The following is a 13,918-nucleotide window of genomic DNA, read 5'->3' as shown; positions in this document are numbered from 1 at the left end:
TGGGAATGTAAAATGGTGTAACCATTTGGAAAATAGTGTGCTATTTCCTCAGAAAATTAAAGATGGAATTACCACATGATCCAACAATTTTATTTCTTGGGCTAGATACTGAAAAGGCTTGAAAGAAAGGTCTCAGACAGATATTTGTACACCCATATTCATAGCAGCATTACTCACATAGCTAATAGGTGGAAGGAATCTAAATGACCATTAATGAATGAATGGATGAACACAATGCATCATAGAAATATAAAACTATATGTAGTTTTTTATATATATACAGTGAGTTATTATTTAGAATCATAATATTACTGATTAATGCTATTATTCAGAGTAATATCCAGAAATTCTGACTCATGCTACAAAAAGTATGAACCTTGAAGACACTGCGCTAAGTGAAATAAGCCAGTCACGAAACGTCAACTATGGAATGATTCCATCTATATGGCTTACCTAGAGTAGAAATATTAATAAATACAGAACAGAGATACTGGTGAGGAGAGGTGATGGGGAGATATTGTTTAATAGGTATGGAGTTTCAGTTTGGGAGGACGTAAAAGTTCTGGAGACGGGTGGTGATGGCTGTACAGCAACATAAATGTATTTAACGCCACTGAACTGCACACTTAAAAATGGTTAAAATGCTAAATTTTATGTTAAATATATTATTACAATTTAAAAATAAGAGAGATTGTTAAAAAATAAAAAAATGAAGTGATAAAATTAGTATCAGTCTTACAATTGTGAGAGTTCCTTCAGATCCTTAAACACTTGCGGTGGAAGATTTTCAATCTTATTACTTCCTAAATCCCTAGGGAAATAATTGCAACCATGTCATATTATTTTCTAAAGACTTTATCCATGTCCTGTAATTTGTGAGGAAACCAGTATACAACTTTTTAATGCTGTTAGTGAGTTATATTACTTGCCAGAAGTCTAAACGGTTTTAAAAAGTGTAATGAGAAAATATAAAGGTAATTTATCTCATTTCATCACTTCTTCACAGACAAATGCTTGATGGTATTTGATCTTGTTCCAACAGATCCAATTTTCTAATTTAATTAATGTATGAGTTGTGCCTCTTTTTCTCTTCCCTTCGTTCCCCTCTTCCTTTTGCATTAGAGTACGAATATGACTTGGAACCTTAATTTTTGCACAGTTCAAACCCATGTCATTCAAGGTCAAGTGTAGTTGCTAGCCCACACTTTAGGAAAAACCCAACTGAGAAGATTAATACTAAAAAAAAAAAAAAAAAATTGTCAGGACGCCAGGGTTGAGCGCCTGCCTTAGGCTCAGGGTGTGATCCCGGGGTCCTGGGATCAAGTCTCGCATTGGGCTCCCCACATGGAGCCTGCTTCTCCCTCTGCCTGTGTCTCTGCCTCTCTCTCTTTATGTGTCTCTCAAGAAAAAATAAATAAAATCTTAAAAAAATAAAAGAATTCTCTGAAGGACATAAATTTCATTGCTCAACATATTTAATTCTGACAATAGGCTACTATGTGCTTGGGCCACAAAGCTTTGGTTTACCAGAGAGTTGTCTTAATGCACTTTGGAATTGGGTCATTGATCTTAAAAAAGAGACAGTATAAAGAATTGATTTATAGGTTGGGATGTTATCCAAGAATCTCCAATTTCTTTGTGGATCCAAGATTATCTTTTGTTTTCAGAATTAGCAAAGTATGTCTTTTTATCTTATGGTCTCTGAATCCTAACACTCTAGGAAACATAAAACAAATGTGCTGTTGCTGTTCCTTTCAGCAGTAGGACAGAGTGCTGTAGGATGTATTTTATGTATTAATTTTATCCTGACTTTATTATTTCATTGTAGTTATGTTTCCTTTATCTCACTTGCCTTAAATACTTTTAAAGTATATTTTTGTAAGCTATCTGAGTTCATTGGTGGCTCAAAGTGTATGCAAATAATGCTAGGAAAAGAGATAAATATTCCTCATATGTATAAAAGCAAATATGTGTAACAAGTAGCAACTAAAAGAGTAGAAAGAAAAAGGTCTTATCAAACTTACAATTCAGCTAGCTTCTGAAGAGGTGCAAAAGTATTTTCATTTAGGTGATTAATTTTGTTTTTCCTCATTACCCTGAAAGTAAAAAGAAAAATATGTTGTGGCTCCTTGAGGTAAGTGATAAATGAGGTTTTGGAGAGATTAACAGCCTGAAAAAGAAAGAAAAGATAATTACATACAGTGCATTTTCACATCAAGTATTTTGTAGTATGGCAAACTACCCAGTCTGATTTTGGTCTTAAATTTCTCAAATCTTTTAGTGATGATAAAAATAAAATATTCAAATTTTTAAGTGAGGTAGAGAAGAATGCTGCAAGGGAAATTGTGGAAATGTGAACTCTTGAGAATACAGACTGAATATCATGCAACTGAGAGCACAGGGAGCTGTCTTAGCGTCGCCTCTTCTTTAGGAGACATAGAGTGTGTCTCTAACAGAATACTGCCCTTGCCCCCCCCCCCGCCCCCCCAATCGCACTCACACACCTTTGGTAGTTGATGGGACTTGGAGTAGAGTTGCCTAGGGAAGTCTAATCTAAATAAGCTGGACCAATTCAGAACATCTCTAGTTTGGGATGTTGAATCAGGCTGTATGTAATTTTTGACCAGTTCATTTCTACCCTGATCTCATGTATTAAGAACCAGCATAAAAGACTAACTCACAGAAAAGTTTTAAAATGTTTCCAATTCTTTAAATGTTATGTGGCATGCCAGGAGGTTGGCCTTGTACCATCTTGAAGTATTTATTTCCTCTCAGCTCTCCAAACCATTATGAACTCCTGCCAGTATCCCTAGACCAGAAAAGTACAAGCACCTGCCAAGAGGAAACTCACAAATGATTTCTTCACACAGAGGCTTCTTTAAAAGCAAACCAAAGTAGAATAGCAAAGAAGTTGTAAGTTTTGGTCTCTGTTGTTCAGGTACAATTTGGTTTCCTTTGAGCAGTTAGTAGGAACTGTTTTTGCATGATCATTACAAAGCATCCTGTACCTGAACACGCCTGAGCTCACTGATTAAGAGTTCAAATATCTTAGTGGCTTGAACCCGCTGGAATGGAGGATGCATATTAGAGAAAAATTGTTGTATCAGTGACAGTTATTTCATTGCCTGTACACAAGGGTCCTAGTATTATGGCTTCTAAGAATGGATTTCTAGGTGGATTCTATATAGTGCTTTCTAAACTTTTCCCATGGTAACTACACTTAAAAACATGGGACGTAACATACACCCACACAACCCAAGATTCAAGAAATAGTACATTTAATTATCTGAATTACACTCTGATATTTTTATCCGATTCAATTCAACACTGTTTCATTAAAGAAGCTAGTCAGGAGATGCCATATTGCTTTCATCACCCCCTTGTGAGCTTCAACCCACAGTCTGAAAAAACACTGTTCTGAAAAAAATGAGCTGTATATGAAGCAGTTGTGTTTTTATATTGTAAGAAGCTCCAGCATCCTTCACTTTCATGGAAAAAGCAGCGTGGGTTTAAAATAGGCCAGAAGGACATAAGGAGAAATAATACTCAATGACACTCTAAAGTTTATCCTGGTGTCCACAATTATATCTTCAGGGGTGTAGACATTCTACAGTATCTTTTATAATTTTGGTTATGATTAAATTTTTTTCCCACAGTCTATACAGTAATAATTTGCATAGGGCAAATATTCTTATAGATTAAGACCAACTTAGTGTTTTTCAAACTGAGATCCCAGGAGAGATTCTAGGTGGTCAATGAAAATTTCTTTCCATTAAAATGGGTATTATTTAAGTTCTAGAAAAATAGGTCTCATATAATACAGTACTGTTGTGATGATCTATGCGTGTTGTGAATCTTGGTTAAGTCTGGTGTGAACTTCAAAAATTTTGCCAATGTGCTTTGGTTTCAGAAAACTTTGTCATAAGTGAACATTTGCTATAATTACTGTGCATGTTTATGCTAACTTATGCTCACATATGTGATTAATTTTGTTTGTAAGGAGATATAGCATCACTTCAAAAGGATAAAACACTACTTACAAAACAGTTAAATTACCGCAAGAAATAAAAGTCAAATTTCTTAAATTATGGATATGGTTGTCTTCCAAGTCCCTGAAACATAAAAACAAAAATGATAAAGCTAAATTTTGATCATAGAAATAAATTGGTCAAGCACTATTTGTTATCTAATAAGATCTCTTTTTTTCACATACTATATATTTCATATAGATTCCCACAAGTAGCCACTTATATAAGAGCAGAAATAATAAATAAATGTAATGCTTCTTTTTCTGTGTTCATAGGAAAAATGTTTGAGTCACATCTGTATCATATGTTCACATGGGTATATATGTTACCCCGAGAAATGTGAAGAGAATGAAGAGTCAAATTAAAAACTGTTATGATAAACATCCACTTTCTCAACAGATTTTAATAGTGGTATGTATAATATACATCTGTCTACACTGCTCCCTTGTGGTCAATTCAACAAACTCCTATCTCCTTAAAAAACGACAACAAAACAACATCTGTATAGAGTCACCAGTGCCATTTCTCTAAGTGGTATGACCCTATTTGCTACAGTCTGCAGAAGATTCTATTGTTGCTACAGAAGCTCCTGCTGCCAAAACAATATTTCACCTCTACCTCCCTTGCCTAAACACCTCCCAGGAAAAATTGTCAATGACCTTTACTTCTGAGGACACCATCGTTTGCTTTATTATACTATCACACAGGCCAATGCCGTCCTTGGCTTTCCAACTTCCAATTTAGGGAGATGCATGTAGACCCTATCTGTACTCCCTTGCTGTGTGATGCTATGTCAGCATCAGGAGTCTGGTCTGAGCTGTAAAACTTGTCACAAAATGTATGTTTTAATGTCTCTTCTTTATTCATGGTGATCATGAAGGCATTCTTTTATTGTCTCTCTTTTATTGTTAAGTTTCTTTTGTAAGTTTGTAGAACAGAGAGTTAGCCGAGGCTAGGGATATGCTTTCAGGAGTAAATCATGGTCCTTAAATCTGCTCCGTCTCCCCCAACACTTAGTTTACTGGTCACCATATAATATATAGAGCTATTCAAGAACAATTGTGACTAAAGTATATGAACTGAAGTGTGACTCTGGTATTAAAATCTGCCAGGGAAACATGGGTAACATTAAAAGAAGCACCTACATTCCACTGGCAAGGCTACATCTGGAATAGTTAGTTCTATTCTGGGCCTTGCAATAAAAATAGACTTTGACAAATCAGGCCGTATCTGAACAATCTGAAAATCAGGATGTACGGGGCCTAGAAATCAAGTCAATTGAGGAAAAGAGTGTATTTGTAATAGAAAAGAGCAAAATGAGAGAGCTATATTTGAAGTCAGGCTGTAGATGATATCATAGGGTTTTTCTATGTTGCATTCAGGTTGCAAAATTAGATTTACTGGTTGAAGGACGAAAAAGATTTCATATTTAAGTTCACCATCTATAGTACCCGGAGAATAAGCTTATTGTGGCTACAGGTCTTTACCAGAGGCAATATACCATAACTCAAGAATTTTGTAGACAGGATTTCTTACTATACAGAATATTGTATTAAGTCTTAAATCTTGATTCTAGATCATTCTTCTAAAGAAAAAATTCTATTGTTCTCTTCAATTGGAAACTAAGTATTTATAGTACTACTTTTTTTGGTCATTAGCTTCGGTCAAAGTTTCTGGTCTCTCGCAATATGCATTGTCAGTGACACAGACTGTGTTTCTTTCCTCTTTTATTGCTGTTACCATGGATGCTCTCTTAAGTCTCAGAAAATATCCTGTGATACTGAGTTGATTTATTTTTCTTGTTAGCTACTACTGTAGCATTTTTTTCTATTAAGCTAACAAAAATATTTAAGTTAGTATTAATTTACTAATTTGCAAAAATCAATAAGGGGTATACATCAAGGCATAAATTAGGGACTTGATCAAATCATCAGTTTAGTTGGATTTTGAGTTTATTTTAAGCTTTATTTGGGAATTTGTTTTGGCTTTCTTCCTAAAATTAGACGCTTTAGTCCTTGATACACAGGGATCGGGTTGGAGGCATACAAATCTGCTTCTTGTCCCTAGCTCTAAGCCCTAAGTGAGCTGACAAGGGGTGTTTTTCTTGCTTTTCTTGCTTCTAATGTCTAGACTACTTTTCCAACTTCCAATAAGCCTCTAAACTTAACCATTTATTTTTTCCCTTTATACATGGTCGTTAAGTTTGGCTAATTTGGTCATGAGGTTTCAGAATTGGCTAAAAGTGAAAAATTGATTCCATCTGAAGAACACACTAACAACACCAATAATCTTTCTTCTCAACTTTCTCTCTTATCAGCCTGGTGGCATTTAAACATTCATATCTCCTTAACCTCTACTTCCTCCTCTTTGAAACATTTCTCGCTCCTATTTCACAGAGACAATTGAGGTGATGAAGCAGGGAGGAGCCCCTGACTTTCTACTCAACATCTATAAACTTAACCTGTATATGCCCTTGGGTCTCCTAGTCTCAAGAAGAGAGAGATGACCCTTCCAATCCCTCCATCTGTTTTCTCGAGTTTGGCTTATGTGTGTGTATGTCCTAAAATATATGGTCAATTTTGGCGAATGTTCTTTGGTTGTTGTTTGCTTTCAGGTTTATATCTATTAGAATTAGGTGCAGGTACGTATAACAGACACCCAACCATAACTGCATAAATACGCAACTACAGTTAGGTAGTCCAGGGCTAGTATGGTAGTTTAACAAAGTTGTTAGTAACTTCTTTTCTTCTTTTCTTTTCTTTTTTTTCTTTTCTTTTCTTCTTTTCTTTTTTTTTCTTTCTTTTCTTTCTTTTCTTTCTTTCTTTCTTTCTTTCTTTCTTTCTTTCTTTCTTTCTTTCTTTCTTTCTTTCTTTCTTGTGTTTATTTATTTGAGAGAGAGAATGTGGGCGAGAGCAAGAGAGAGCACAAGAAGGGGGAGGGGCAGAGGGAGAAGAACCGGGAGCCTCTGCTGCCATGGGAGCCCCAAACCGAGCTTGATCATGACCTGAGCCAAAGGCTGACGCCCAACCAACTGAACCACCCAGGCACCCTGAAACATCTTTCAAATTTACTGTTTATATGCCCTTGTCTTCATAGTCTAGGATGATACTAAAGCTTGAGCCATCATATGCATGTTTTTGAATGAGGAAAGAGAGGAAGGGCTTGCCTTTTTCTCTTTAGGAAGACTTCCTTGAAGTTCCCCACTAAACTTCTTCCACCTTATTAATCAGAGCTTAGACATGTGGCTATATCAAGATGCAGGAAAATCTGGGAATGTATTTTAGCTGGGCACACTGCTGTCCCAAATGTGTCAGTTCTGTTATTGAGAAGGGACATTGTCGTTTGATATACAAAAATTAGAGTTGGGTCATTAATTATGTTATTTAGTTCTTCGTATCCCTTTTGGTTTTACTTGATCTTTCATGGACTAATAGAGGTGGGTTATTATCTGTTACTGCTCATGTATGCCTACTATTCCTTTTGGTTACTGTATGAATCTACTTGGCACATATATACTTATTATGTAATATCTTTTGTTAGAAATTGCACACTATAGTATTTATTTATTTATTTTTATTTTATTTTTTTAAAATTTTCTTTTTATTTATTTATGATAGTCACACAGAGAGAGAGAGGCAGAGACACAGGCAGAGGGAGAAGCAGGCTCCATGCACTGGGAGCCCGACGTGGGATTCGATCCCGGGTCTCCAGGATCGTGCCCTGGGCCAAAGGCAGGCGCCAAACCGCTGCACCACCCAGCGATCCCCACACTATAGTATTTAAATGTCCTTCTTAGTGTTGTTTAATGCAAATTGGCCAGAATTTAACTACTTAGATAAAATATGATGCCTTCTTTTTTACTGGTTTGCATCTACATGGAATACTTTATTTTATTTTATTTTTTTTTAATTTTTTTTTTATTTATTTATGATAGTCACAGAGAGAGAGAGAGAGAGGGGCAGAGACACAGGCAGAGGGAGAAGCAGGCTCCATGCACTGGGAGCCCAATGTGGGATTCGATCCCGGGTCTCCAGGATCGCGCCCTAGGCCGAAGGCAGGCGCCAAACCGCTGCGCCACCTAGGGATCCCTACATGGAATACTTTAGACCAGCCTTTTATTTTCGATCTTTCTTAGTCACTCAATTATAGTTTTTTTTTTTTGTAAATAGCATGAATTAGGTTTTGTTTTGTGAGCCAATTTGAAAAATCTCTTTTCTTTCTAATAAGTAAGTTAACAGTTAAACCCACTTGAGTGTACGGAGATGACTAATATATCTGACCTTAGTCTGCTATTTAAAAATATTACTTACTATAAGGTTTTATATGTTAAAAAACTTTCAACAAATTTAAAAAAACTTTATTTTTTTAAAAGACTTTGTCTATTTATTCATGAGAGACATGGAGAGAGAGAGAGGCAGAGACACAGGCAGAGGGAGAAGCAGGCCCCATGCAGGGAGCCCTATGTGGGAATTGATCCGGGGTCCCCAGGATCAGGTCCTGGGCTGAAGGCAGTGCCAAACCGCTGAGCCACCCGGGCTGCCCTAAAACCTTTATTTTAATATTTAGAAAGGTTTGTATAACTATTGGTTATCTTTATAACTTTACCCAATACACTGTATCTTCTCTTTCTAGAGAATAACAATACTTACTCATTTCCTATTATAACTTATAAGAACTGATAAAATGAGTATATATTGTCTTCCTTTCTGCTCCTCTGCTTTTCTCCCACCATATGATTTTGATAAGTTGTATGCTTTTTGTTAATATTCAGTTTAGGAATATCAAATATCCACATTTGGTGGATTTGTTGGTTTTAAGTGATGTCTTTTGACTCCTAGTTATTTTCCTTTATGGTTTCATGATTATCACTGTATTCATTTTGAAACTGTTTACTCATCTAAGATTATTAAGTCTTCTTGCTGAATTGACCCCTTTATCATTGTGTGATATCCCTCTTTATCCCTGGTTATAGTCTCTGTTCTAAAGTCTATTTTTCCAATATTATTGTGTAGATGATAAAGTTCCTTCCTATCTGTATGAGCAGTGGTGTTTTGTGACTTTCTATATCCTAAGCATAATCCTGTTGGAATAGAATTGTAATACATTGTACTCTTTGGTGACTTTTTCTTTCTAATTCATATTATGCTCTTGAAATTGAGCCAGGTTGACTGAAGTGGGGCTCAGTCATTGATTTTAAATGCTGTGTGTATATCACAGTTTATTTTTCCATCTGGGTCCACATCTTCCAGCCCCTTGCTCTATAATATATCTTCACTGTTTTCTATAGTTTCAAATTCTTCATATTAGCTTCTCCTGCCTATAAATAAACTTGCTTCATCTCCTATCAAAGTAGGTTTAATTTACTCTCTTGATCTTTAGTTCACCTTTGCCCCATCTGTTCTTGTGCTTATTTATTACTTATATTTCTAACTTTTTGAATTTCCCAACTTCTATTGTGGCGTTTATAGGTTTTTGTTTTTGTTTTTGTTTTTGCTTTGAAAGAACTATAATAAAGATTTTAATCTGTTGTCTGTCTGAGCATATTATCCTGGGCTGTCATGTCTTTTATGTGTATTTTTCCACTAAGTCAGTTGAATAATTTTTTTTTTTACTAACACATCTAACTGATTTTTCAGTTTATACTTTGCTACATAAAAGTTCATGTGTGAGGTAAAGATACAGTGATTAGTTTTAAAATAAATGAATATTTATGAGGCAAACATTATTATTACTAGCATTAAAATTGGTATAATACTATCAGGAATGCATACAAAATGACTTTTTTGGATAGCTAAAATTTAAAGACAGTAACTTTAGTGATGAAATTATAAAAAGTCCATTTCTTTAGTAATGGATCTTCGTTTTTTTTAGATTTGCTTATTATTTTGTGAGAGAGAGATGGCAGGTGTGCCTGAGCAGGGGGAGGCAGAGAAAGGAGAGAGAACCTCCAGTAGACCCCATCTTGAGCATGGAGCCCAACCTGGAGCTCGATCTCAAGACCCTCAGATGATGACCTGAGCTGAAATCAAGAGTTGGACATTTGACCAGGGGTACCTGGGTGGCTCAGTTTGTTGAACCTTCGACTCTTGATTTTGGTTCAGGTGATGATCTCATGGTGGTGGGATGTCAGCCTCATATGGGGCTCACAGTTCAGCAGGGAATCTGCTTGGGATTCTCTCTCCCTCTTCCACGGCCCCTCCTGCTGCTTGCACACACGTGCTCTCTCTTTCTCTGAATACATAAATGTCAAAAAAAAAAAAAGTTGGATGCTTAACCGACTGAGTTACCCAAGTGCCGCTTTAGTAATTAATCTTAATCATTTAAAGTTTTATCTGAGGTGTGCCTGAGTGGCTTAGTCAGTTGAGCATCTGCCTTCAGCTCAGATTATGATCCCAAGGTCCTGGTGATGGAGCCCCTTATGGGGCTCCTTGCTCAGGGGGGTGTCTGAGTCTCCCTCTGCCCCCCTCTCCTGCCCCACTGGCTCCTGCACTCTCTCACTCTCTCAAATAAATAAAATCTTAAAAAAATAAAGTTTTATCTGAGATGTATATTTGGCTGCCTTTTTAAAAGCAAAGGAAATGTTTATTAATGTATTGCATAATATCTTCTACATTTGCTTCTGGTCTCAGTGTATGAATTTTTAATTGCTAGTTTACTTATGTAAATATTAATCAGTTTTGCTTTATTACTAAGTTTGGATTACTGAGCATGTAATAACAGTTTAATGTGATCGTTTGAAACAAAATTTAATTACAAGGGATATTGAACTTAATTTGCCCTTTTCTCAAATATGTCAGGTTGTCAACAACGGGAGTTCTGTGCTGTCATACCAAGATGCCCTCTGGACTTAGTAATGATTTTGGGGATGTTTGTCTTCCTCTAAATGGTTCCAAACTAGTGTGTTTTGAATAATTATGTCTACTTTTTATAGCGTTTCCCACTCCTGCTTTGTTATCAGGTTGATAGTTCTCACTTCGCACTAATGTTTTGAACTTCATCTTTCCCCTCTACTTTTAATCTGACTACTGTGAGCTTAGAAATCAAACAACACTTCTGAGAATTTCCTACAAAATGAGAGACAGAGGAAGTTTTCATATAAACTGTATATACAGATAATTGATTGAACTTTTAAATAGTTATTTTTGTGTTACTTATATCTTCATTTTTACCTGCATTTTAAATAGGCAAATTTATTGGGTAATTAACCACTGAATGGGTAGAATGATCCTTATTACCATAAGCAAAGTTACGGTGTAAACACGTCCATGAAACATATTCTATTGAGATTAGACTTCAAAAATAAATTCTAAATATCATATGCTCATTATGCCAAATTTAGGAATGAGACTAAAGAGACTGTCTTTCTGTATCAAACTGATACTTGAAAATAGATCGACAGAGGGAAGAAAGAGATGTTCTATGGATACTGTGACATCTCTTCTTTCTTCTTCCTGCCTCCAAATTGTGTGTGTGTGTGTTGTTTTATCTAGAGATAAAACAGAGTCTAGAGGAGTTAGTTTAGACAATGGGGATGTTTAATAACAAAATCATGCTAAAGTAATTTGAGGAAATGTGATACGACATTAACAACCTATCATTTTAAAAAACCCAATATCCAAAATGAACGAGGCAAAACCAGGAAAGTTAGCTGACTTCTTTAAGAAAAGATTCATCAACTTACAGCCAATGCAGTCTTGGCATGTACTGGCAAAGGGGTTTATCCGGCAAATGAGTGAGGACATTATTCATCAGTGCTCTGAAAAAGAAAAGAAAGAAAATAAGTCACATTTTTCTGGTTCTTTTCTCATCTTAGGTCAAACATGGTATTATTATTCTTTATGAAACCACAAAAATCTGTTAGTTGTCTTCTGTTTTTTTTTTCTGTAAGTCTTGTTATATTTAAGTGCTTGTTAGTAATAAAATTCGACAAATGATAGTTGTCAAATGGAGGAAGCAGCAATGTTAGTAACTGAAAAAAAGCCTGTGCCCTTCAAAAGTGGGTAGTGAGAAGGAGGTGACTTTAAAATGAATGTTATTTTTCTTTACCAAGATTAATACTGGGCAGTAATGGTGTGCTTGAAAATATTTCAATAAAACATGGTAGTGAGGCTGTATTCAGTTTTGATGGGCTGATGTCCTAGAAGACAGAAGATCTTATAAAATTGTTATGACTACAAAGTAGTCTCATAGAATATAATTAAGAGATGGATTTTAGTTGGAAAGGCCTTTTTGGGGTTTTAACAATTCCATATTTAATGCTGTTAAACTTAAAGCAGTAATCTTTATTCATATCTTTTCCTTCAATTGAAATATTTGCTTTAATTTTTAGTACTTACAAGAGAATAAGAGAATTTAGTCCATAAAATGTTAGTGGGGAAATTCGACTGAGGTGATTATCTTCAATTATCCTGCCAGCCAGAAGAAAAAATTGATTCATTTATATATTTAGAATATAAAAACTAATACTATAAAATGCCACGTAAATTAAACATACAGCCATTCTAGTCTGTGGAGATCTTCAAAAACACCTGGCTTCAGGAAAGTTATTCTGTTATGACTGAGATACCTGAAAAAAAAGAGAAATGACTACAATAAATGTGTTACCTTCTTTTTTTCCTTCTTCTTCTTCTTGTTCTTCTTTTTAAAAATTTTATTTATTTATTCAGGAGAGACACAAAGAGAGGCAGAGGGAGAAGCAGGCTGCAGAGGGAACCTGATTCAGGACTCGATCTCAGGACCTTGGGATCATGACCTGAGCCAAAGGCAGACGCCCAACTGATGAGCCATCCAGGTGCCCCTTTTTCTTTCTTTTTAAAAGATTTTATTTTTAAGTAATCTCTACACCCAATGTGGGGCTTGGACTCCCAATCTGGAGATCAAGAGTCACATGCTCTACTGACTTAGCCAGCCAGACGCCCCAAAAGTGTTACATTCTTGATATCCTACATTAAGGAAAGGAAAAACAATAATCATCGGTCTTAGATTTTCTTATATGTTATTCTCATCATACCTTTTCCCTTCTTTTGGGTCTCTAAAAGTTTTTTGTCACTTACCTTTTCATGTCTTGGCTTTAGTTCCCCTATAGTCAATCAATCAATCAATCAATCATCCACTCTATTCATTCATCTATGCGTTTACTCATCAAATTGCTTTGGCTATCTACTCTGTGGCACTGTGCTAGGTTTATCATCCCTTTCTTTGAGGGGCTAGGAGTCTAGAGGGAAGACAGAAGATGAACAGGTTATTACAGCAATATGGGGAAAAGAGAGAAATGAACAAGGTATGCTCGCTTAGACATTGCAAAGGAGAAAGCACTTGGCTTTGTTGGGAGTGGGGACTGCAGGGTGTGGAAGAGCAAGGGGGCCCAATTAGATGGACAGAAATTTGGATGAAGATGTCATTCATAAAGCAAAGAATGGCTAGAGTTAATATAGGCAGAGGAGATTGCTTGTGCAAAGGCAAGAGGTATGAGAGAGAGCAACAAGTTAAGGGATCACCAGGTATTTCAGTGCGGTCTCACCACGAAGGGGCTGTGAAGAGAGACAGAGGATGAACCTGGGAGTCAGTGGGGGGCCTGATCTGGAAAAAAAAAAGGCCATTCCATGCCTTACTGAAGAGTCTGACCTCACCTTACCTATCCAACTGTCCCTTTTACCTTTCTGCAGAGTGAATCACTCTGTTGATCTTGTCCTCCTGCCACGTTTATTTCTACCTCAGTCTCTTTAGTAGAGCAGTGCGCTGCTCTGACTCTGCCGTCAGACAGTTTGAGTGCTAGTGTTGCTACTTATTAATAGTGTGACCGTAAGCAAGCAGCTAACTTCTGAAAGCCTCAGTTTACTCATCTCCAAAATGGAGGTAATATTAGTACCTACTTTATTGGGTTGTAACAT

General features: G+C 36.1%; 1 protein-coding gene across 5 annotated transcripts in view; it reads right to left on the bottom strand.

Moving 5' to 3' along the window:
• The window catches only part of RXFP1 (relaxin family peptide receptor 1), a 97,149-nt gene that overhangs the window by 14,919 nt on the left and 68,312 nt on the right, over positions 1-13,918 (bottom strand). For 4 of the 5 annotated variants that reach the window (XM_077846506.1, XM_077846507.1, XM_077846504.1 and 1 more), the window contains 6 exons: positions 12,523-12,594; positions 12,365-12,436; positions 11,710-11,784; positions 4,041-4,112; positions 2,025-2,096; positions 740-811 (listed from right to left, as the gene is read on the bottom strand). In XM_077846506.1, coding sequence (XP_077702632.1) covers positions 740-811; positions 2,025-2,096; positions 4,041-4,112; positions 11,710-11,784; positions 12,365-12,436; positions 12,523-12,594 — 435 coding nt within the window. The remainder of the gene's footprint in view (positions 1-739; positions 812-2,024; positions 2,097-4,040; positions 4,113-11,709; positions 11,785-12,364; positions 12,437-12,522; positions 12,595-13,918) is intronic. The other variant, XM_077846505.1, reaches the window with a different exon arrangement.

Source organism: Canis aureus, chromosome 13 (assembly GCF_053574225.1).
Source record: "Canis aureus isolate CA01 chromosome 13, VMU_Caureus_v.1.0, whole genome shotgun sequence".
In the NCBI taxonomy this organism is placed as follows: domain Eukaryota; kingdom Metazoa; phylum Chordata; class Mammalia; order Carnivora; family Canidae; genus Canis; species Canis aureus.
Note: the sequence above shows the minus strand (reverse complement) of the source record. Positions and strands in the feature narration are given on the sequence as shown.